Source organism: Eumetopias jubatus, unplaced genomic scaffold, assembly GCF_037043125.1.
Source record: "Eumetopias jubatus isolate StellerSeaLion01/CBP00866 unplaced genomic scaffold, mEumJub1_p1.0 scaffold_1, whole genome shotgun sequence".
NCBI lineage: Eukaryota > Metazoa > Chordata > Mammalia > Carnivora > Otariidae > Eumetopias > Eumetopias jubatus.
The window spans coordinates 103,771,600-103,798,468 of NW_028274807.1; the positions used below are offsets into that span (position 1 = coordinate 103,771,600).

Genomic DNA, 26,869 nt, shown 5'->3' on the forward strand with positions numbered 1-26,869 from the left:
TTTTTATTTATGCATCATTCAAAAAAATATTTATTTTGTGCTTACTTTGTGCTAGGCACTATCAACACAATCATAATTAACATAATAGACACAGTCCCTGCCCTCATGGAGCTTACAGTCTAAAGGAAGAGAAAGACAGCCATACCCACACTATCACAAATTCTTCATTATAAGCTGAGGTAAACTAAGAAGGAAAAATACACGGCTTTTCAAGATCACAAAAATTTTAGAAGAACTTGATATAGCCTGAAGGTCTGGAAGTTTCCACAGGAAGAATGCTTCTGAGCTGGGGCTAAGGTTTTCTGTTGTAAATCAGGAGAAATCAGGCTGTGGAGAATCCTGGATAAAATATTCTAGGCAAAGGGAGCAGCATGGACAAAACCCCTGAAAAGGCAAGAAACAGGACCCATCTGAAAAAATGTAATGAAACAGCTCACTGGGGCTGAGGCACAGAGATGGTGGAAATAGTAAGGCAGAGGCCAGACCACATAAGCCCTCCAGCAGCAGTAGCAACTGGCTTCCTCCACTCTCACCAGCTGCTAAAGCCAACATTCAATAATCTGGGCTACAACAGTCAAATGGCCGTCAAAGCCGAAAGAACAACTGAATAATGACACAATAAACCGTCAATCAGAAAAATGGATATAAATAAACTTGACCTGAGTAAGGAATGTACTTTCAATCTGGTCCAGAACTTTCAAGCATACAATGTTATGTCCTGTATTTTGAACAATACAATTAGCTAAATACAACAGTTTAACAGTTGTTTAAAATATCTGCATACTCCTGGAGAGCAAAACATGAAAAAGTCCTTGACTTTAATATGTAATACGCTAAGACTAAGTCAATTAAAAAGTTTTTAAGTTTGTCAAAAGAAATTTTATAATTATATTTTATTTAATTTGGAAAACATAAATGTTACTTAGGTTCTACTCTGGAGAAAAAGGTACTCCACTGACTTTCAAAGGCAAATTTTCTTTATTCCAACTTCAATTTTCTTACAGAAACAGTCTTCCAAATAAATAAGAGTTAAAATCAGTATTTTAATATTCTTTTAAAAATCAAAAGTTTTAGAAGACATTGAGTATTCCTTCTACAGTGTTTTTAACCATGTAGATATGCAACTATCATAATTTAAAGGACACTTTTTAGTACTTAATTAGACTGTAAGAAAAAACTGTACAGGAAGTTTGTACTATAAAATTAAATCCCTAAGTGATCAAGGTCCTCGGTAATGGAGAGATAAAGAAGCTCAAAAGGGTCACTGCTCGGCAACCTCTCATAACTAAAGATAGCAGAATATAATCTGCTTTTGTGAAAATGAAGAAACTGCAAAAAAAAATCTTTCAAATACTCCCTATAAAAACAGGGAATGCCTATTAAAATGCCATTGTTTATTCTGTATAAAATATCCCTTCTACACCTTCAAAGGCTTTTTTTTTTAAGATTAAAAAAAAAGCCAAAGATATCCTTAAGAAACACCTTCTGAAAATTATTTCAGTACAAGATCCAAGTTTTCCATTATTTACTGTCCTTACTGAAATTCACCTGCATATTCCAGAGAAACTTTCTAAACTTCACTGATTAGCCTACTCCAAAGTAGAATTCTTTAGCAATACACAGTACATAAGACACAAGCTAAAATAGTCCTCACAAATATACTTTGAAATAGGTGCTTTTGAAATATAAATATATATTTCCAGACCATTATTTTTCCTGACTAAATTCTAGATTAAAAAAAAAAAAGTGAGGTTTTCAAACCAATGATGTGTGTGCAGCCCATTCTCATGACACAGTCATTTAAGCTTCTCATCTGCAAAACACAATGCAATGAATTATCAGAAAGGGGGAAAAACAGGAGGCCTCATCTGGTTTACAATTTACAATGGCTAAAAACCATTAGCATTACAAAGCATGTACTACCAAATATTAAAGGTTGCACACTTTGCTGATAATCTCTTAAAACCTCTTGATTGTAAAAGTAACATTAAGATCAACATAGAAGATCTGGAAAATATAGAAAAACAAAGGAAAAAGTATGCCTGTAACCTTACCATTCAAATGGAACTGTTAGTATTTGGGGTTTTTCCTTTCAGTATTTCTTCTATTATATACAAGTAAGTAAAAAATACATGTGCCTGCATATTTTTTCTTGAACAAAATTAGGATATTACATTTGTATTTTAATCCTTTGTCTACTTAACATGTGGCATGGTAAGTATCTCTGACTTGGTGCAGGGAGGGAACTATTTCTGACTTTTAAAATCCTCAGACATGATTTTTTTTTTTAAAGATTTTATTTATTTATTTGAGAGAGAGAATGAGATAGAGAGAGCATGAGAGGGGGGAGGGTCAGAGGGAGAAGCAGACTCCCCGCTGAGCAGGGAGCCCGATGCGGGACTCGATCCTGGGACTCCAGGATCATGACCTGAGCCGAAGGCAGTCGCTTAACCAACTGAGCCACCCAGGCACCCTCCTCAGACATGATTTAAACAACATATTATATAGATATATTCAAGTTGTTTCCAGTTTTTTGACGTAACAAACAAGCCTGGCATAAAGATACATAAAACTTGTAACACTTCTAATTATCTTCTCAAGATGTATTTCTAGAATTACTATGTTAAAAGGAAATTTGAAATGGCCAAGAATCACCTCCCAAAAAATGCTTTGTTCTACAAGATTTTAACCTATACAAAATTCACAAAACTTATAGTTACATGGTATATGTTTACAAATAAATTTTTTAAATCATAAAAAACTGAATATCTAAAAAATCAGAAATTGTAACAGGAAACAGAAACACTATTACAGTTTAGCACACACTCACGGAAAAAATAGGTTTAACTTAATGCCACACTATCTACTTAATTTGTTTCAAGTGAGTCAGAGAACACATAATGTTAGTACCAGGAGAAGATGAAAAATTATCTCAAATAGCTAAGAAAATGAAAAGATCAGAGAACGGAAGGGTAAGCCCAGCACAGAAGCTTAGGACAAAGACCTTTCCTCTAATAAATTACAAATACTACAGGTCTCGCTTTCTCTCAGAAAGCAATTTAAAACCCAATTATTTTCCCCCTTCACTTTAACCCTTGATATACATCCTTGTTATGGTAGTTCCAAGTTAATAGCTAGCTCTTGAATCTCAAGAAGATTAATTTCTTAAAAGTCCAAACCTAGGGGCGCCTGGGTGGCTCAGTTGGTTAAGCGACTGCCTTCAGCTCAGGTCATGATCTCAGGGTCCTGGGATCAAGCCCTACATCAGGCTCCTTGCTCCGCGGGAAACCTGCTTCTCCCTCTGACCCTCCCCCTGCTTGTGTTCCCTCTCTTGCTGTCTCTCTCTCTCTCTGTCAATTAAAATAAATAAATAAAAATCTTAAAAAAAAAAAAAAAGTCCAAACCTAATACTTTGAAATAAAATGCTAATGTTTGAGATTTGCAAAAGAAGTTAACTTTTCTCTTTTAATACTTACTCAGCATGAGAAAGTTTTATTTCTTCCCTTTGTCTTGCAGAATAATTTAGGTTCCCCCCTAAAACACAAATAAGCATAGAACCTTTTCTACACAACTATTAAAAGTAAAATTCACACACACACACACACACACACACACACACACTTGCACTGGTATACCTTAAAGTAACAGAAAAAGCTATGGAAGATGAGAAAGAAATAGTTTATCTCCTGGGACCTTCCCAAGGGAAAAAGCTGTTTTTTAAGAATCTTTATACGATACAAATACAAATAATCACTCCTTAATGTGAGCATTTTTTAAGTTTGGACTTATGTACTGCTTTACATCTTGTTAACTGGGACACTGTATTAATATTTAATAATACTGAAAATTAAGAGAAATTAAAGGAAATGACCTAAAATCACTTAAACAGCAGGTATATACATTTTACTGAGAACATAATAACCTTTAGGGGCAAGCTACTTAGAAAAATTAAAAAGGCTAACATCAAAATCTTACACAGAAGAAAGAAAAAAGTAAAAATACACTTAAAATATACTAGCAAAAGAAAAAAATCTGTAACACCTCATTCTGTATCAAACGCTTTCAGTCTTAAAATGCAAACTATAACTATAAATTTCTTTACTTATTTTTTTAAAATATGAGACAATAACACAGTAATGGCTTTAAGTTATTATAAAAATGCCATACTTCTTTATGCTAACATAAAAAGAACATCTAAAATTTTATATTACAAAACTTAAGTTGAACTGGCCAGAAAGAACATGACAACAATTCTAATAAATCTGAAGTTCCAAAATACATAATTATATGTTACATAACGAAATGTGTTTCCATCACTATGAAATGAATGTCGTCATTACACGAACTAAAGCCCTGGCCTCTAAAGAAGAATGCAGACAATCCAGGGACCCCACAAGATGATCCAGAGTGGTTTAAGAAGAAAATGTCTGAATTCTACTTACCTCGGGCACGATTCACCACATAGAGTAAGACCACAGATAACAGTGACACTGGAAGTGAAAAAAAACACTGGGGCCTTAAAAAACATGTACTTCTTCCCAATGATTCCTATGTAATCATAATTACGAAGTAAAACTTAGATAAATCTTTATTGGTTGGCATTTAAAAATAAAAACACTATTCACATTATTTTCCAAAAAGCACTAAAAATTATTTACCCACCACTCTTTTTCCATGGGCTACATGAGCCCAGGGATAGCAGGACCAGAAACAAAGAAGTTGAGACAGAAGAAGGGGCTGATGCACCCACAGATCATCCCTGCTGCTCTTTACTCTCCCGTTTAAGTGTTAGTCCTCTTGGTACTTCCAAAAACTCCTGCCAGCCCCCTGACTGTTTATCTTTTTACAGAGAACCAAATAGAAATAATCCTTTGAGGATTTTAAGTCTGAAAACACCATTGTTCATTTTACAAATTAACCCAACATTAGACTGTGGTCATCGTGACTCCCAGAAGCCCAAAGCCAGTGAAAACCTCAGAAAGTCAAGGCTTCCTTAACAAGTAAGGCACACTAAATTTACTTTAAGTTAATATGGCAACAAAAACATTTTTAAATGGCATGGTGTTTGTTTAAGAACCAAATATATATGGAATTGTGGACTGAAATTAAACCACATGTTCCAGCATCAAAAACAGACAAAAATACTTTCATGACCTAGTATTTTGAATTCTACATGACCCACTTTTTAAAAACAAATAATATATTTTTAAAATTTGATGTGCTTGCTTCTAAAATTATGAGATAATAAAATGCATTCAGGCATCTCGTAACAATTATCTACAAATACCACATTTCAAGTATAAATTGTCTTTTATCCCTGTAAATGGAAATGATAAAATCATCACTGGGGTTTGCCATTTTAAACACAAGTTAAAGCATAAAAGACATCTTGATATGTTATATAAGATTTTTTTTCAGATGAACACAACTATCTGTATGGTGAAGCCTACTGGAGGAAAATGCTATTTTTGTAGTTTTCAACAATTTCCTAATACTTCCTATTTTTAACCAATAAACCATTACAGGTAAACATTAAATAACAGGACCAAGAATAAAAGTAATTTAAAGTTCCCTAATGAATAAACGATGAGCACTCACAACTGAATCATACCAATGTCCACACTTCACACGAGGGACACACCATCCTTTAAAATGGTTTCACTTTATAAAGAGGATAATGTTTTCTAAAAACCATAAATATTTAAAATAGAATATGAAGCAGATTCTACTACTACTTTTAAAATTAGGCACCACCTAAAAAAATGCCTGTGAATCCTCAGAGAACAGAAAGCCACCAGCTGGGAAACTCTGACACACAGACCAAGAAATAGTCAAATCTGAGAGATACATCTTAGGGATTTGGTTTAAGAGAAAAAAAGAGAATAACAACAAAAACCTAAAAGTATAAATGAAAACATTTTGTTACACATTAAAAGAAACTAAATGTAGCCACATCACATACTTACAAGAAACACAGGCAATGAAGAAAACTTCTAAAAACAAATAGCCCCGAGTATCCAGTATCATGCCAGCAATGATGGAAATGATCGCCAACCCAAGATTCTGAATGGACTGCATGCTACAATTCAAGAAATACAAAAACACATTTCAATTTCAAAGTCTTTTTTTTTTAAAGATTTTATTCATTTATTTGACAGAGAAAGACACAGCAAGAGAGGGAACACAAGCAGGGGGAGTGGGAGAGGGAGAAGCAGACTCCCCGCCAAGCAGGGAGTCCGATGTGGGGCTCAATCCCAGGACCCTGGGATCATGACCTGAGCCGAAGGCAGACGCTTAACGACTGAGTCACCCAGGCACCCCCCAATTTCAAAAGTCTTCACACAATTATGTAATCATAATTATGAAGTAAAACTTAGATAAATCTTTATTGGTTGGCATTTAAAAATAAAAACACTATTCACATTATTTTCCAAAAGCACTAAAAATTATTTACCCACCACTCTTTTTCCATGGGCTACATGAGCCCAGGGATAGCAGGACCAGAAACAAAGAAGTTGAGACAGAAGAAGGGGCTGATGCACCCACAGATCATCCCTGCTGCTCTTTACTCTCCCGTTTAAGTGTTAGTCCTCTTGGTACTTCCAAAAACTCCTGCCAGCCCCCTGACTGTTTATCTTTTTACAGTTACGGCTCACAGTAACAATTCACTTTAAATATTAGTATCTATAAACGACATACTATTAGTGTTAAAAGGTGTTTTAACTAGGGACGACCTGAATTGGTATTTTCATTCCATGACTATTTCTGCTACTAGATGTTATGCTCAAAGGTAAGGGAGCCTGTCTTATTAAGTGCAATATAAGCTCAATGTTTTCCTGCGGAATGAAAGTAAGAGCTAAGTGAATACCAACCAAGGGTGCAGTTTCCCCCTTTTGCCCTTTGGGCCAGAGACCAGAACCCAACTTCTCACTAAGAAGCCCTCAGATAAACAGGCAGAATGTCAGAAACCATTTCTTTGGGGTTAGCTTAACACCAGCTCTCTTGCTGGAGGCGTGGAGGGTTTCTGTCACCACAGTAATATCACAAATAGCTTAACTGACTTTTCTGGTGGTTTGCAGGCTCAGAGCTGTCCCAGAAGCCTGAAGATGACTAGATTCAGGAGACCTGGAGTTTTATATGATAATTAAGTTGCTAGAGCAGAGAGAGACATTGTGGTGTGGTGTAAACACTTACAAGCCATACGCAGTTCCCAGTTGATGTTCAGGAACTACGAACGCCACCATTGGCCACAATGCACAGGCAAGCAACGAATAGGCGAGTCCCAGGAGACACTGTAGAAAGTGACACAGAAAAGGGCAGAAGTCTTAACATTAACCAAAAGGTGATTTTCCTTTGATGCAGATTAGCCAGAGTGGCATAATAGCAAATATATGAACATTCATGCAAATTTTATTGCAATTATGCTAAAACTCACGTTTGATACAAAAAAGTCCTGACCCTAACAGTATCCCTCTAGTGACAACATACACACACACTGTCTTAACCATTTTATATTATATGCACCTGTAACTGCCTGGGCCCAGGGTACAATCAAGGACTAAACAAGAAAATACAGTTATTTTGCAAAAGTTACTACCAATGTTTCAGGCAAGCTAATTTTCCAGTATTTATTAAATACAAATTAAGCAATCAAGGCAACATCACGCCAACAGTCCATTATCTTACCTCGGGTCATCAACACCTAACTGGAGGGCAGGGTAAAAAACTATCACCTAATGCTGACTTGTTCTTTAGTTTAAAAAGAAACTTTATGATTTAAGTTTAAATAAGATCATCTACACGTATCATATTGGCAAAGATTGAAATAGGGCCAATGCCCAACATGGCTAGGATACTAAAAACACACATTTGTATATTATTGGTAAAACTATAAATGGGTAAGAACTTCTTAGAGAAGTTTCACAATGTCTGTTAAGATGTTAAATGTGCAAAGCCTCTGCTACAGCATTTATACTTCCAGGAATCTGTCCTACAGAAATCTCACTAGTGTACAACAAACATCTATGCCGAAGATATTCTTTTGTTAATAGGTAAGAAATGCAGCACTTAAGCCTGTGGTCTTTAAAATGACATTCTAGGAGCACTTGGGTGGTTCAGATAGTCAAGGGTCTGCCTTCGGCTCAGGTCATGATCTCCTGGGATCAAGCTCCCAGGTCAGTGTGCTTCTCCCTCTTCCTCTGCCTCTCCCCACTGCTCCTGCTCTTTCTCTCTCTCTCTCTGTCTCAGATGAATAAATAAAAAAATCCTAAAAATAAATAAATAAATAAAAATAAAATGACATTCTAAAGAACAAAAACGTGATGAATTCATTATCACTTTTTAACCTTCTAAGGGTCAAAGACAAAAGAATGCAAAATCATGAATCCTGGGCTGATAGACATTTTTTTTTTTTTGCCACCTATGATGGAAGAATTTTTTAAAGAAGTAGAGGAAAATAAATGGAACTAATAAGCATTATGGCTTTTATAAGACTACTTTATTTCAAATTCAATTTCAGCATTAAGATTACCGTATCAAATACAGTATGTTAAATAATTAACATTTACTTTAACATACTTTAACATTTAATTACTTTAACAATAATTAACATTAAATAATTAACATTTATTTACTTTAAAAATAGTTCTTTTGTAGAAACTGCAATCAAGTCATTGTTTTTCCCACTGGCACGAGCTCTGTTACCAGAGGAGCGGAGTGTAGCTCCTGAAGTGCACTTTACAGAGTCCTCCCTGAAGCCCTGAGCCCTGCAAGCATCCACAGTGACATTACCATAGCAATCCAAGGGTTCCACAGCGTGAAGGCCAGCATGACATGGGCAGCAAGAGTGGTCACCACGGCACAAAGAACCCAGATGATGTTCTTTCCTGTTTTATCCACCAAGAACCCAAATATCGGGGACATGGGAGCTGATATGACATATACAACACTGCCCAGAGAATATAAAAGATATTTAATGAAATGTATCACAGCTACCAAAAAAAAAAAAAAAAAAAATCCAAAAAGTCCCTAAAACCATTAGGCAAAGCAAATCCTAGCTCATTTAATTTAGCATTCTTCTAAAATGGTCATCAGTAAACAGAAATTTAAAGATTAAAGAGTAGTCCAAGGTTTCTTCGGTTTTCCGTTAATGCAAAGATGGTCTCTCAGAATCAAGCACCAATATAATCTTGGTTTCACACTATGGATGTTAAGTCACATGTCTTTTTGGTCTCTCAGAACATTTGGTTATAATTAAAGACCCACACTATGCCACAATAAGCACTCACAGAATTAATGAAATACCTGTTAATAGCACTTGCTGCCTGGGAAGAAAATCCAAATTTTTCTATAAAGAAAACTCTAAAATAAAGAGAGAGAGAGAAAGAAATAAGCACTTTAGAGAGAACTACTCTGTTTTTAATAATTAAAGGCAAAATAAAACTAAATAAAAATAACTCTTAAGTTTAGTTAACTTTTCCTTCTTGATACTGTTTTCCCACCTTATTTAACAGTCATCTTTAAACAACTGGCACTAAAGTTTTAGGGATTATGTAAATATTTCAATAACTAAATAAAATACACTGATATTGATTTTTTCATTTTATTATTATTTCTTAAAAGATTTTATTTATTTATTTATTTATTTATTTATTTATTTATTTGAGAGAGAGAGGGACACAGAGAGCAAGAGCAGAGGGGAAGGACAGAGGGAATGGGAGAGGCAGGCTCCCGCTAAGCATGGAGACTGATGCAGGGCTCGATGCCAGGACCCTGGGATCATGACCTAAGCTGAAGACAGACACTTACTGACTGAGCCACCCAGGCGCCCCGATTTTTTCATTTTAAATAAACAGCAAACAGTACGCATAACTTTTCAGAAAACCAAATGAATTACTACATGACATTAAGAGTGCTTCTTTTCCTTAAAGTGGGACTGGGTAGGTTCTTTGCAAGATAATACCTAGAGTTCATTTCAAATTATTGAAAACAGTCTGAATTTAAAGGTTCTGATTACAAAGACACATCCCTATAAACACACTCACACACTTCAAGCAGCTGCCAGTGGAAAGGGAGAGGTTAGTGACAACACAAAAGAAGAATTTGATTTTGAACCCCAGCATAATTATAGTCCTAACAAATGGAAATGTGCCCAGGCATAATGAGTCAAAGCACTGTTTCCATTCTCTAAAAAAGAATACTAATCCAATTCAAAGTATTAAAATAAATCCATATTATGAATCAAAAACTATTAGGTATTTCATCAAAAAAATAATGAAAGTATTAAGCCAAATATTAAACCTTAAGCTAAGAAAATCAGTTATATACCAGGATGTAAAATAATTCCTGTGTAAATATAAACTATAACCAGAAAAGCAAGATTTATAGCTAAAAAAATTACATTTGTGTGATTAAATTCTCACTACAATTTAGCCAACAAAAATGGGATGCACAAGAATACTCACTTTCCGAGTCCGATAAAAGGGAACACTGCCACATAATAACAGACACAGATGATAAATATCAGCCACAGGGGTAAGGAGAAGTCCTTTACATCAGTTAACTTAATAACTTCACCTTGAAAAGAAAGGGAAGAAGCTATCAGCATAATTTTGCATACCTAGGTCAAGATTATTTTTCTTTTATCACGTGATTAGATTAACCTTTGCATTCAGTGTACAATACTTTTCTCAGTAAATTACTGGAACATAGCTTCTGGGAAAACTTAAAATTTAGACAAGCAGAAACAGACTGGAAAACAAAAGATAAAAAAAACATGTATTAAGCCTCACTGGGCTTACAACACTACATTAGGAACTTACCTCATTGTAAATTACCTTCAAAGGTCTGCAATTTCCCAAAGCCCCACTTTGTTTGAATTTAGACCTACCTGTTTTTCCTTGTGCTTTATGAAGGATTCTCTCTGCTCTCTGATCCAAGTAAGCGAGAACCAAGGCACAGATTAGTGAAAGAATACATGTTATACCCCCTATAATAAAAAAGAGAGAGTTCTTTTTTTAAAGATTTTATTTATTTGAGAGAGAGAATGAAATAGAGAGAGCATAAGAGGGGGGAGGGTCAGAGGGAGAAGCAGACTCCCTGCCGAGCAGGGAGCCTGATGCGGGCCTCGATCCTGGGACTCCAGGATCATGACCTGAGCCGAAGGCAGTCGCTTAACCAACTGAGCCACCCAGGCGCCCAAAAGAGAGATTTTTAAAAGAGAATGACTGAAGGTTCCCAAGAGGCAGTACCTTATAGTAACAGCAGAAAACCTAGCAAATGAAATGGATGGCATCCAGACACATTTAAGAAAATCCTACAATTACTAAATCAGGACAGAAGGAAAGAAACAGCATGTGATAAGTACTCAAAAAACAACAGTCACACTTACTATATTATTTCCCAGTAGAAGGTTGGAGACTAGAGGGAAAAGACTAGAACATACTAATCTAGTCTTGTAATGCAAATACAGACTTTAAGAAAGTGGATGACACGCTAGCAAATCTGTACTAATCTCTTAACTAAGTCTAAGCACTGATTATTGACAGATGCCAGAGGGAAAAAAAGTATAAAAGCAACATCTGATTCTATGATCATCGAATTTTCCTCTTGATTCCTTCCCAAAGTCTGCAACCCTTGCTCCTACCCTTTAGCAGCCCAAAGGGCCCCACCCTCCCACAGCACAGCTCAGCCAGGCTCTCCTTCCTTTGTGTAATCAGCATTACTCACTAGTGCTGATCTCATTATCATTAAAGCAAATCAGGATAAAGAGTAAATAAAGTTTACACTTCTCAAGATTTTTAAAAGAAGCTCTGTAAAAACATGGATCTTTAATTTCATAATGTGGTCTAGCTGAAAATTGCTAAAATAAAAGTCAGTAGACGTGGGTTCTACTTCTGCCACAAGCTGAATGATGTTGAACACAGAACTTAATCTCTCAGGGCTTCAACTTCACCATCTGTAAAATCAGAGGCTTTGACTTGATGGCACAGATCTTTTCTGGCACTAAAATTCTTTAAAATTCTCAAATTCTCCATTGTGGAGAGGACTGGAAAGAATACTGAAGAGCATCTAAGAGTAAGAAAAAGAGGTTTTAAATAAAGCAAGGGATTTGAGAGGTCAGGGAGGAAAGGAGAAAGCTCTAGATACAGGTTACCTGTTCAAGATTTCCTCTCCACTGCCCTCCTTCTACCAAACTGTACCAAGGAATTATAAGGAATAAAAGATGGCACAGAATGTTCAACTCACCATCCCACAGGTCTCTGTAGGGCTCTGCAAGTGGTCCTTTTACCCACTATGGGGGCTCAGTTACAAAAACCCACTGCTCAGAGAAAAGCACAGGTGGGAACTCCAGAAGGTCTCATATGTTTCTCAGTGATCCACCCAGCAACCAGTACAACGAAGTCTTACCTCACAGAACTTAGCGCCAGAAGGGACCTATACACTTCCAAACACCTGAAATTTTACAGAAAACTAAGACACAGAGGTTCACTTCCTTGTCCAAGTTGACAGAACCAGTTAGAATCGGGACTAGAACCCAGACTCCTGACTCCCAACTTAGTGGATTTCCTACAACATCCTATCACCTCTAACTTCTGTAAAATCTTAGGTCCATAGGTATACTAATTGAATTTGATCAAAAGGAAACAATTATGCCTCTGCCATAGACTAGTAACAGCTTACATGTATAAAGTCTCTGTTTTCAGAATTTTCAAACACAATCTCTTATTTGCTCACCATGACAACACTGAAGTAGACAAGGTGGGACAAAATCCTCCATTTTAAGAAAATGGAAATAGTAACACAAACTGGGTAAAAGATTCAGTATTTCTAGTTAGGTCCAAGAACTCGTGAACCGTTCAGGCAAAACTATAACAAAAGTGGTCTAACCCTGATTCCAGTGTTCTCTCCTCTCTGCCACAGTACTTCCTATGACGTGCTTTCAGAAGATACAAAACAAGGGACATCAGGATCCACTAACCAATCATAAGTGTGACCCCAAGGGTTGTGTGACCAGCAGAACCCAACGAAGCTTCAACCTTAGAATACAGCCATCCCATGAGATTCATGTTTACTGTACTTCCCTGAAAGAGAAGGAAAAAACATTTCATTTATATGTGCTCTGCCTTATTCAATAAAGGATGTGAGATGGCTAGCAGAAACAAGTATAACAGGATCCAGATTAAACAAGAGATACATTTTTTAAAAAAACACTCTCGGAAAAAACTAACACACTAAGATAAAGCCACAGATAAAATTACTGCACACACACACACACACACACACACACACACAAATGCTAATTTATAGAAGATGCTAGTATTGAAAACAGCACAGTACATTTAGAATTTTCTAGCAACAAAAGCAAAAACGAAACGAGTGACAAAATTCACAGCGTACCTAAGAATAAAATAAACTTTCACTCAGAAAAAGCACAGCCTTTGCTTATACTTACACCTTAAAAATTCATCCTATCCATAAGAAGACAATAAAAGTTACAGAAGATAATATTCTCATTCACTTATTCATTTAGCAATTATTGAGCCCTCATTGAACCAGTCGCTGTTCTAGGTACTGGGAATATAACCAAGAACAAAACAGAAAAATCTCCAGCTTTCATAAATCCTACATTTCAAAGGAGTAGAAGAGGTAAAATATGTAGTATATTAAATTGTGGTAAGTACTTTTAAAAATAAGAAAAAAAAAGCAGGGAAAGAGAACATAAAGGGGTGGAGGCCTCACTGCGATTGTGCCTTTGAGTAAAAACTTGAAGGAGGCTAGCCACGAGGTGATCTGGGGAAAGGACAGAGCACTGAGGCAGAAGGAACAGTCGGTGCACAGGCCCTGAGAGTGCATACGGCGGCGTGCTCAAGGAACAGCAGCGACGGCAGAGTCTGGAACGGTGTAAAGGAAGAAGACAGAACATGAGATGCGATCCCTGGAGAGGAAATGGTGGGGAAGCAGGCTACAGGTAATAATATGGACTTCTGGCTTTTATTCTGTGTGAGATGGGAAGCGAAGAAGCATATAGAAGCGGCAGGATTCCACACATTTTAACAGATTTGCTCTGGCTGCTATATTCAAAAGAGACTATAAGCAGGAATAAAGGCAGAAGCAAGGACATGCATTAGGGGGCTACTGCAAAAATCCAGAACAGAGATGATGAGTCTTGGATAAGGATGGCTAGCAGGGGGCATGGTAAGAAGTGGTCAGAATATGGATATATATATATACTTTTAATTTATTTATTTGACAGAGAAAGAGAGAGAGCACAAGCAGGGGGAGTAGCAGGCAGAAGGAAAGGGAAAAGCAGGCTCCCCGCTGAGCAGGGAGCCTGATGCGGGGCTCGATCCCAGGACCCCGGGATCATGACCTGAGCCCAAGGCAGATGCCCAATGACTGAGCCACCCAGGCGCCCCTAGAATATGGATATATTTTGATGATAAAGCTAATAGGATTTGAAATGGAAAACACATGTTGTGGCGGGGGGAGGAGTAATTTAAAATGACACCTAAGGTTTTGCCTGAGCAAATGGAAGAAAAGAGTTGCTTGTAAGTGAGGATGAGAAAACTACAGCATAAGCTGGTTTGGGGAGGTCACAGGTAGAAAATCAAGAGCTGGCTTTTGGCCATGTCAGGTCTGATGTGCCTACTAGACATCCAAGTGGAAATGTCAAGTAGGAACTGCATTATAGGGATATGGAATTCAGGAGAAAGGTCTGGACAGGTGATACAAATTCAGGAGCAAAGATATACTATTTAAAACTTCAAAACTAGATAAAATCACCAAGGAGGTAAGCGTCAAAAGAAAGGAGAAGATGTTCAATAACCATGCCCTAGGGCACCCCCACATTTACAAGTTCAAAAGACTGAGATGGAACTAGCAAAATAGGCCAAAGGAGTAAACAGAAAGGCAAGAGGGAAACTATAAGACTGTAGTGTCCTGGAACCCAAGAGAAGAAATCAAGGTAGGGGGAATGTCAACTGTGCTAAATACTATTACTGACAGGTCAGACACTAAAGACTGAGAAATGAACACGTCCTCAACAATATTCTCACAGCAAACACAGTAGCAAATTTCACACAGCTATTTCTTACAAAATGTTAACCTATGGCTTTACTCAAATGAGCAAGAAGGTATAAATGGAGACCTACTGGAAACTTTCCTCACTATCACTGAAAATAAAAGCTTCTCAGAGAGAGGGATGCTGCCTTAAAAATCCTTTAATTCTAAAATGCCTAACATGACAGGGCTTAGCAAGTCCTCAATAAATATTCATTGAAATAATGAGTTTAAAAGTAACAAATTACAAATGACAATCAAAAGGGTGCTGGACTTCCAACCCCCAGGAAGATATAAATAATAAGTGAGAAGTCCACTGCCTAAAGGTGTAATGGTAACAGATCAACTGTCCAAAATAGACAAACTCACAGCTCAGGCTACAGAAAAATCATGTGGAGGTAAAGCCAGAATCTCTATCAACCATTCTGAATATGCACAGGGACAAGGAAAGTGCAAAAACACTGAAACTCCATCTACCCCAGCAGCTCTGTAATGGAATGTAATGGAATTCTCATGTGTCTTACAAGGACCCTAAGCACAGAAATCAGGTCAAAGCTGAGCTGTCCTGGCTGAAGAGGAGGTGGCTGCTTGCGGTCCAGCTCACTCTACCTCCTCCTCGGTCCTCCCATCACCCCAGTTAACCTCCACCCTGCATCCTCGAAGCTGCTGAGATTCCTAAAAACTCAGGGCTTTCAGAATGCAGCTCAATGGATTAGAGCTAATTTGTGACCACACAGAAAAGAATCCACCAGTAGCCACAATGATGTCACCAAGATTACATCTTATTTCCTTCTTCGATAAGTTATTAGACAACAAGACCCACAAACTGCCACAGACATATCTTGACTTGCACAAGATACATAATGAGGTACTCAGAATATTCTTGTGAATAAAATTTAGACAATATGCAAAACCATACTAGCTAAGAATTACAAATTAAAGTCATATTTAGGTGTTTCCAATCAAAAATGATTTTTTAAGTAATAACAGTCTCTACTATCAAAGCTATAATAAAAATGATCCTTTCATATCCCACAGATGGGGACGTAAACATCGCGGAGAGGATAATATGAGACTACTGTCCTAAGAAACCCTAACAAATCCTCTTGATTCAATTCCATTCCCAGAGATCTAGCTTCAGGAAACAATCAGAGATTCAGACAAGTTTTATAGTGTCACACAACAGTGCTATCTATAATGGTTGAAAAATTAGAAAGAACCTACATGTATAAAAATCACAAAAATGTTATATAGATTACATGTATACATTATATGCTTTATATAATGAAATAGTACTTTAAAAACTTTTTGTACTGGATTTCTTCTTCCCTAAGAATATGTTACAAGCATTTTCAGGCCAATAACTAGTCTTTGGAATCTTGATTTTCAATGGCAAGGATTTTTTTTAAAAAAACCTCTATTCATAGGAGTTTATGAGGAAAAAAAACCTAACAGGGTTTGGGGTGGCCAAACACCTCACAGGTTGCATTAATAAAAGTATAATGTTGTTTCCCTGAGTACCCTCTATCAGACCAAACCTGAAACACCACAAACACTTCCAGGTTCCAAATGCTGGGGAAAAGTACCGAGCACCTGCAGTAAGCCCAGACAGGCGGGAGCACCATGACCAGGGAACTGAAACCCATGTCATATGGCTTAGACAACCACAGGAAATGAGCATGTCTGATGAAGAACTTAAAAGCTGTCTTTATAAGCAAAGTGCTGGCACACGAAAGAGGTAACAAATGTTAACTGGAGGGCACAAGTGGGAGCACCGAGAAAAAGCTACTTGTGGAGGCAGATTTCATCTCTATGTGAGGCTGACCTTCATAAAGCTCAAGTACAGGAGCTGCCCTATCACACGCACGGTGAGCTTCCAATCACTAGAAATGTGCAAGTAGAGTCTGGAAGACTTTCATGCCAGGGATGGGCAAAGAAATCTGATGACAAAACCTGTAAGATCCCTCCCAATGCTCAGATTCTTTGAACTAATGAATGCTCAATTAGTCTTTTTAGACTGTTTCCCAAGTGAAATAAGGTCAAAAATGCCTTAAAGTAATAAGGTAAATGCTATACTATGGTCAACAGATATATATAAAAAATCAATACCTAATACAGCAAACAAAACACACGTCATCCCATTATTTTTAAGAGATAATTACAAGATTAAATCTCTTACTTCCTGTTTGGCTTCATTAGGTTTGTCATACTTACAATTCTAGCCATACTAAGTTGGAGTCCAAATACCAAGTTTAATTCTTTGCCTTTAAACCAACTCACAGCGTATGTATTCTGGGCAACTGCTAAGGACTCCCCACCAATCCTAAAAATGAGAAAAAGAAGAAAAATTACTGCTTTTACAGAAATACCACAGTTAGCAATGCAAGTTTAAAATTTTGACACCCCTCCTATCAAAAGGTGGGATCTATGTCCCCACCCCTGACTCTAGGTGGGATTGAGACTGCTTCAATCCATGTAATATTGTGGAAGTGGTGCTGTGTAATCAAAGCTGAAATCTACCTTTTCACTCAAACATTCACACTTGAAGCCTGAGCCATCTTGTAAGACGTCCAACTACCCTCAGTACACCATGCTATGAGAAAGCCAAGCCACAGAGAGGCCACATTTAGGCACTCCATCCAGCAGCGCTAATCTTCAAGTTGTCCCAACCCCAGAATGCGACATATGAGTCAACAAGCTTTCAGATGATTCCCGCACCCAACCTTCCATGAATCTTTTGAGCTGAGGCTCCAGACATCTGGGGCACAGACAAGCCATCCATGCTGTGCCCTTTTCAAATTCCTGACCCAAAAAGTCCACAAGCACACTGTAACAGCTGCATGACACTGCTAAGTTTTGGGGATTGTGGTATATAACCATGACCTATAGTAAAAGGAATCTGGGTCAAATCACCACCTATGCTATATAAAATGTTCATGTGGCAAGAGTGGTTCGTATTTTGTGGAAACATAAAATTCACATTTTTCAGCCCAATACCTTCCATATTCCACATTTTCCTACTTCCTGGATTTTAACTTTCATTCTGTAAGTTCTACATATTGACCATTCCTCCTCTAGGCCTTCAGTTAGGAGATTCTCCTCCATATCCTAACACTGAGCCCTCCTCACTCTGTCCTAATCCAAAAATACTCTCCTTCTCTTCTACTAATCCAAACCCTATACCAATGTCAAGACCAATTCTGGTCTTTTCTGACCACCCCTCCGTCTCTGGATCCCTTTCATATTTTTATATACATTTTGTTTCCTTCTCTCTCAGAGCATTTTTTAGGGTGTATCATATATGTCTACATGTCCCTAGTACTTATAAAAAAGCTTAAATAAGTTATGTCATCTGCATTTCTCAGGGCAGGAAGCCCAAGGCTGGACTCAGAATGGACTTACTGAACAGACATTAAAATTCATGAAGAATCATCAGTCTATTGGTATTTTGCTCATTCAAGCCTCTTTAACAGGGTTCAAAAGGACCTGTACATTATCCACTAAGAAACAGCAAAATGTCCATAAATCACCAACCTAGAAATGGTTGGTCTACACTTTTCTAAATGCGGTTTAAATCAGCCTTCAATACAACAACAACAACAAAAAACACCCAGGAAAAATATTTTTGGAGAACTACTTAATATTCAAACCCCATATAGAGTTAACTATGACCACGCAAAATTGTTGCTTACTTTAAAGGAAAAGTAAGACAATAAACAGTCTTGTGTATATAGCTAGATTCCAAGGATTTGAGGTAATTCTCCAGAAGAGACAGTAATATATTTTTGTGAATCTTTAATAAATTGACAGGTCAACAGTAATATATTAGGATGAATGAAATTATGTATAACTTACCCAAACACAAACCTTCCAAATTCCATCAGCCAAAAAGCATTAAATATTCCACCCAGAGCAAAAATCACCTACAATGTAGAATATAAATGCAGAATCAATGAAAAAGTAAACTTAAAAAGTGTTCAAGAGAAATAAGTAACTTATAATGAATCACAACTTCTATAATAGTTTTAACATTCCTTCTTAGTAAATCTGTGAAATTTAAATATTAATGTTCATCTATCTCAAGGCTTAAAATGGACTATACATTATGCTACATGGCCATTTGGGGACCCTGCTTAATTAAGTCAGGCATTCAATAAACACATTTTTGCTGGTGGAATCAGACAAGAATTCAAAAGCCGCTGTTACATAATCAATGAACGTTTTGGACTATCTTACCTGCCCAATGCAAACAAAGCAGCTAAAAATAATGGTGCCCCATCTGTGAGAGAGCGACAGAGACAGAGAATGAATTAAGACTATGTCACCAAATCCTTCAGTAATAATTCTTTAGTCTTCTTTGACCCCTAGACTTCAGTCTTTGACCCCTATATATTCCCTCCAAGGAAAGAAAAACGAAGTGATAGTCTGCCTCTAAAGGCAGCAGCTTTCCCAGGCTAAATGTTAATCTGTGTAAGTCTTGACTTCTAAGGGGACTCCAGAGGCTTCAGTAATGACATATTTTAGCTTAAACCATTATCATCTCTTAAACAAACAAAACTTGTTAAATAATCTTCAAGAAATTCCCAGGGTTCCCACTCAAAACCCGACATTCTTGGGGTGCCTGGGTGGCTCAGCCAGTTAAGCGTCCAACTCTTGGTTTCAGCTCATCATGATCTCAGTGTGGTGAGATGGAGCCCGACATCAGGCTCCAAGCTCGGTAGGGAGTCTGCTGGAGGTTCTCTCTCTCTCCTTCTGCCCCTCCCCCACATGCGCATGGACATTCTTTATAAAATTACTATAAGAGTTTGGAATTTATTCCAAGATTAAGTAATTTTAATTAGTTATAATTCCCGATAACTAAAAACTTTTTATTTTATTGATTTTGGGTTTGTTTGTTTGTTTTTACTATAGTTGATACAGTGTTATAATACTTTCAAGGACACAACATAGTTATTTGACAAGTTTATACACTACGCTATGTTCACCATAAGTATAGCTACCATCTGTCATCATACAACACTATTACAATATCATTACCTATATTCCTTTTATTCCTCTGACTTCATTCCATAACTAAAAGCCTGTATCTCTCACCCCCCTTCACCCATTTTGGCCAACCCTCCCTGCCCTCCCCTCTGGCAACCATCAGTTTGTTCTCTGTAAAGGTATGATTCTGTTTTTTGTTTATTCATTTGTTGGTTGTTGTGTTTTGTTTTTTTTCAGATTCCACAAATGAGTGAAATCATATAGCATTTGTCTTTGTCTGGACTTATTTCACTTAGCATAATAACTATTTTTAAAAGGACAAATATCAATCAAGTTATCTGCCTACTCACACATTCTATACTTCAAATATCTGATTAATGTTTCCCCAGAGTAATAAAACGCCAGTATTAAAAGAGTCCTTAAAGATTCTACGAGTAAGCCATACTTCTGAAACTCAAATCCCTCTCAAGATGCTTGTGAAATGGCCATCCCACATTCTACTGAAATGTTCTCTAGCAACTAGAAAACTTCCTGCGGTCCTAAGGCAAATCACGGCCCCTCATCAAACTGACCAAGCAAAGTCTCCATCATACTAAGTAGAATCTGCCCCCCTTGAAGTTTCAAGCTAATTCCATCCCTTCAGACCAAGCAAAATAAATTTAATTCCTCTTTTATACTTAACCCTTCAAGATTTTTAAGTCCCCGAGTCTAAACACTTTCAGTTTCTTCAATCCTTTTCCATCAGACATGGCGGAAAGATGCTTCATCATTTTTCTCTCTGCCTTCTGAAAATATTCCCAGACTGCATCCCTCTTTAAGTCTCCACTAACAATACATACACAACCATAAGGATAAAAAATGACAAAGCTTATAATGTTATTCCTCCCTCCGCATCTCACAGAAGTGGCCACAAAAAGTTCAATGCCCAAGGGTGGAAAGAGAAAATCTCACTGGGGCTGAGAGAGATAAATACTACATATGTCCCAAATACTATCTATCTACCTCTTTCAATCCTTGTAACTACCTTGTAAGGCAAGAATTATTACCATACTTTACCAACACAGAAACTAAAGCTCAGGAAGCTAGGAACAGTTCAGAACAGGACGCTGAGTAAGTGGCAGCAATGGGATTCAGACCCTGGTTTGCCTGATCCCAAGTGAGGACATTATTTACACTTTTAAGATAACTGAGTTACCATATTTCATGAATAGCATTTACTAGTCCCGACCTTAACTGAAATACCAACCAAGTTTCAAAAGCCAATTCCAGGAATATATAAAAACCATAAAAAAAAAAAAACTAATGTAGATTATTACAGTCAATACAGAGTTTTACTCAGTTCTTCATAGAAATACCTTAATCTAGTTCTGTGCTTTCCTAATAATATCTTACCCATAGGTGAGATGTTTTTCAAGCTTACCGTATTCCAAATACTCGGTCTATCAAAAAGCCACCAAAAAAACACAAAACTACATTGGGCCAAGAATACCAGGCATACAGCAGCATGAATTTCGTCGTATTCACCTGCATATCCTATATGGGAAGAAAATAAAACTATTTTTTTCCAAACAGTTAAGTTTAGCAACAAATCAAAACATTCTTTTTGTGTAGGACAGGAGTTTCTTAATCATTTGTAGTCACTAACTGCTTTGAGAATTTCATGACAGCTATGGCCCTTGCCCCAGAAAAATGGTCGCACCTGGCATCCCTGGGAACTTCCTGGGTCCACATGCCTTTCAGAGGCTTCATGGAGTCCAGGATCAATTAGATCCCCCATTACTGGAACCATCTCCCTCTGCACCTGCCTGTATCTTCTACATTCTTATTCCCATTATGCCATATGCACTGGTGTTCCCCCCACATGGCAAAAGATAATCTTAGCCCATCCCTACCCCCCCCACTAAACCCTACCTTCTTTCCCTTTCATTCTAGAATGTGAAAGGCCAATCTATTTCTTCCTGTCCAAAGGTAAAAACCTTAAAAAGCAAAAACTATCTAAATACACAAGAAACTATAAATATCAAATGTATTTTTACAAAACCAGACTAAAAGTACTGACATGGAGAATCCTCAGCAGTCAGCATCCACATTTAAAAAAATGGAAGAACAATAAAAAAAGACATATTTAAGAAAGCAAAAAGCTATCCTACACAATCGTCTGTCATTCAGATGATTACGCAATTGGAAAGTGAATTGCAAACAAAAATCTGCTAATACTTTTTGGTAATTCTGTGGAAATAGCAATTATTTAAAGTGTAAAACACTATCTAGTCACAAGTGCTATAAATGAATTCTTTGTTGTCACTCATTCCAACTCAAGAACACTCCTTACTACATATGGATTTTACTACAGATGTTAAAATGGATTCAATGGACAATATTTCAGAGTAGGCAATCTGAGACCTGATGATGTCTCAACAGCTATCCCTACTCCAGAGAAACAAAGTGAAAAATCAACTTACCCTTTTAACCTGAGTCTGAAGGGCAGCAGGATTATCATAGCAAAAATAGCTGCCTAGAATAAGGAAGAGCAAACATTTTATAAGTGATAATACTACCCATATAGAAGTTTCAGGTTGCAAATATTATTCAATTGGTGATTTTCAATGTTTATATGAGGCGCTCCAGGACTGACACCCATGGACCACCTCCCTTCCACTAATAATTTTCTAAGTTGTAGCCAAATAATGCAGAGAAAACATGCGAAATCATTTACAAATTATTTTTGTGCATATACAGCAAATACTGGGAACCTAGATTAAAAATAAACATTGTTAAAATGTCTATCCTGCCCAGAGCAATTTACACTTTCAATGCAATCCCTATTAAAATACCATTGGCATTTTTCAAAGAGCTGGAACAAACAATCCTAAAATTTGTATGGAACCAGAAAATACCCCAACCACCAAGGGAACAATGAAAAAGAAAAACAAAGCTGGGGGCATCACGTTGCCTGATTTCAAGCTATATTACAAAGCTGTGATCACCAAGACAGCATGGTATTGGCACAAAAACAGACACAAAGACCAATGGAACAGAATAGAGACTCCAGAAATCGACCCTCAACTCTATGGTCAACTACTCTTTCACAAATCAGGAAAAAATATCCAATGGAAAAAAGACAGTCTCTTCAGTAAATGGTGCTGAGAAAATTGGACAGCTACATATAGAAGAATGAAACTGAACCACTCCCTTACACCATACACAAAGATAAACTCAAAATGGATGAAAGACCTCAATGTGAGACAGGAATCCATCAAAATCCTCGAGAAGAACACAGGTAGTAACCTCTTCGACATCAGCCACAGTAAATTCTTTCAAGACACGTCGCCAAAGGCAAGAGAAACAAAAGCAAAAATGAACTTTTGGGACTTCATCAAGATAAAAAGCTTCTGCACAGCAAAGGAAACAGTCAACAAAACTAAGAGGCAGCCCACGGAATGGGAGAAGATATATGCAAATGACATTACAGATAAAGGGCTCATATCCAAGCTCTATAAAGAACTTTTCAAACTCAACACTCAAAAAACAAATAAGCCAGTCAAAAAATGGGCAGAAGACATACAAATGGCTAACAGACACATGAAAAAATGCTCAACATCATTAGCCATCATGGAAATACAAATCAAAACCACAATGAGATACCACCTTACACCAATCAGAATGGCAAAAATTAACAAAACAGGGAAACAAATGTTGGCGAGGATGTGGAGAAAGGGGAACCCTCTTACACTATTGGTGGGAATGCAAGCTGGTACAGCCACTCTGGAAAACAGTATGGAGGTTCCTCAGGATGTTAAAAATAGAGCTACCTGATGATCCAGCAATTGCACTACTAGGTATTTACCCCAAAGATACAGATGTAGTGAAAAGAAGGGCCACATGCACCCCAATGTTCATAGCGGCAACGTCCACAATAGCCAAACTGTGGAAGGAGCCGAGATGTCTTCAACAGATGAATGGATAAAGAAGATGTGGTACATTTATACAATGGAATATTACTCAGCCATCAGAAAGGATGAATACCCACCATTTGCATCGACATGGATGGAACTGAAGGGGATTATGTTAAGTGAAGTCAGTCAAGCAGAGAGAGACAATTATCATATGGTTTCACTCATATGTGGATAAGGAATAGTGTGGAGGACCACTGGGGAAGGGAGGGAAATCTGAAGGGGGAGAAATCAGAGAGGGAGAGGAACCATGAGAGACTATGGACCCTGGGAAACAAACAGAGGGTTTCAGAGGGGAGGGGGGTGAGGGGTGAGGGTAACAGGGTGATGGGTATTAAGGAGGCCACATGTTGTGATGTGCACTGGGTGTTATACATAACTAATGAATCACTGAACACTACATCAAACACTAATGATGTACTATACAGTGGCTAACTGAACGTAATAAAAAATAAATAAAGAAGTTAATCAACAACTGATTGTCATTGCACTTTCATCATGCTTCACAGGTCTTTTTTTTTTTATTTTAGCATCTTCATGCAGCTATATTTTCCTTATGTGAAGCTACCAAAACACACACACAATAAAGATTTCACAAACATCCCCAGCAGTTTCCCAATAATGTACCCTGAGGTCACCACTTACCATGACAGCACAGGAATGGAGTTTAACTACTCGGAATCAATATTTGAAACAATAATCTAGCTCTACAAACAGAATACCCAAGATCAAATACTGTAGTGAATACAGCATCAAGACTGAAAAAACTGAGTTCTAAAAGATTAAAACACGATGATAATGTCTGTTGGGGGTAAGAAAGAAATGTAGAGAGGTTTGACATTCATGCACTCATATTTTTTTATTTTTTTAAGATTTTATTTATTTGACAGAGAGAGACAGTGAGAGAGGGAACACAAACAAGGGGAGTGTGAGAGGGTGAAGCAGGCTTCCCGATGAGCAGGGAGCCCAACACAGAGCTCCATCCCAGGACCCCGGATCATGACCTGAGCCAAAGGCAGACGCTTAACTGACTGAGCCACCCAGGCGCCCCATGCACTGACATTTAAAGTAATATAACTGACAGGGATGCCTGTCAGTTATATTTATGCCATGCATAAAGCTATTGGATAGGCATCATCTTTCCACAAAGTGTGGGGGAAGAAGTGAACAAGGAGTTGCAAAGAAACTAAGCCCAAAGCATCCTTCATGCCTGTTTACATATTCCAGCAGCAGCATAAAGTTATCCACCATAATGTTCCTAAACTTGTTGGTGACACAGGTTCTAGCGAGCGCCCTGAAAAACACATTGTGACCTCCATACCATACCAAACTGATATTAAAATGCTGCTGAATACATCAGTTGCAGGAATACAAGGAGGTGCTTTGGAAATTATCTCAAGAAACTGTTTTCAGAGTCATCAGATTTCGTAACAAACCAAATACCGCCAAGACTACCACGAGTCCAGTATGGTTACTTCACTCATGGCAGAGCGGAAGAGTAAGAGAACACATCTACTCACTGAAGCTATCAGCAAGACACATTGATGTATTTACCCAAAGACCATAACAGACTGCTAACATATTAGTCATTTAAAGGGGGGGGGGTAGTGCTTAGAGGTGGGTAGTTCAATCTTTCTGAATTCCTTCTTAACAGTACATCGACAGGAGCTTTGAGAAATAGGGATTCCTTCACCTCTATGTCCCCAGGGGGCGAGCTGCTAGCCTCCGGGACTTCTTGGAGGGCAAAAGAGGGGGACAAAACTCGCCCAGCTCTGTCCCCGGACCTCCACCTCCAAGACGCCTAAGGGCTAGCAACGTCCACAGGCTTCAGTGGAGTCCCGAAACGGGGCGGGGGAGGGAAGCTGCACTGAGGCCGCGTGGCAGCTCTGAGCTAGCTCAGTGCGGATCTCGGGGATCCCAGAGAAAATCAGAAATTTCTGGATTATCAGCCCCACCCCACCCCACCCGGCCAGATGCTCACCGAAGCCTAGGAAGCACATCAGCAAAAGCACCAAAAGCCGGTGCGCCAGGCGACTAGGGTCGCAAAGGGCCGGCAGCGCTCCGGGGACAGCCGAGACGGCCGGGGCACCTCTGCCAGCCTCATTGGGGCCGCCTTCCAGCAGTGCCCGCGCTTCCTCATCGTCCTCTTCCATTGGGTCGGGGGAAGACCGGGACGCGAGAATGTTGACTCCAAGACAAACTATGCAGCCGGAGCCCAGGGAAGAATGTGCTCACGTGACGCCTCGGCGAATCACGCAGAGCTGAGCTCACGTGGGTGGCCTTGATCACGTGGCAAGCAGGCCCGGCCGGGTAGGTAAGGAGGAGGCGGAGTTTCGCCATTAGTTCTGTTTGTGGGGACGTTTAAGCCTCTCTCCTTCGGCCTTCCACCGTGGAGAGCACTGCCCTTTTATTTCCTGCCCGGCCCTCATTGCACACTCGCGCAGCTCCAGCAGGAGAAGTGGGGGCCTCGCGTCGGGTTCGACGCCGGCCTCCTCCTGAGCGATCCGATGTGGGCTGGAGACAGGGAAAGACGGGCCGCCCTTCTCGCAGCGTTGCTCTCCTCTGCCTCTTTGACTGCTCCTAACATTAACACGTTTGCTTGAACACCTAATGATGTGTCAAGTGACGTGCCAGGTACTGGGAACACAAATGTAATGAGACGAGCTTTCGGACCTCAAAGAGTTTACGGCTTAGTTGGAGACATTGACAGAAACTTGTACTTTAAAAAAACTATGATGAATGTGGTGAGAACAGTGACTTAAATAAGCACTGAATTTTATTGAAATGCCAGGGCAGGGCATTTGGGAAAGGGAGAACAGGTGCACAGTTTTAGTAGCTTTGGAGAAAAGTAGCCATAGAGGGGGGTGGGA

General features: G+C 38.4%; 1 protein-coding gene across 2 annotated transcripts; it reads right to left on the bottom strand.

Annotated features, from left to right (window-relative positions):
* Window positions 1-26,235, bottom strand: MFSD1 (major facilitator superfamily domain containing 1). Of its 2 annotated transcripts, XM_028103160.2 has the most exons (16): window positions 25,981-26,235; window positions 22,509-22,561; window positions 21,467-21,579; window positions 19,297-19,339; window positions 18,916-18,983; window positions 17,275-17,383; window positions 12,980-13,082; window positions 10,889-10,987; window positions 10,464-10,575; window positions 9,304-9,360; window positions 8,791-8,947; window positions 7,195-7,292; window positions 5,967-6,079; window positions 4,443-4,490; window positions 3,477-3,534; window positions 1-1,813 (listed from the first exon to the last, which is right to left on the bottom strand). In XM_028103160.2, exons 1-16 carry the CDS (start codon window positions 26,150-26,152, stop codon window positions 1,810-1,812), a joined length of 1,407 nt encoding a protein of 468 aa, XP_027958961.1. In that variant the 5' UTR covers window positions 26,153-26,235; the 3' UTR covers window positions 1-1,809. The 2 variants fall into 2 exon arrangements, with proteins under 2 accessions (XP_027958961.1, XP_027958962.1); XM_028103161.1 differs by lacking the exon at window positions 1-1,813 and having other exon boundaries at window positions 3,473-3,534.
* Window positions 26,236-26,869: the final 634 nt, after the last annotated feature.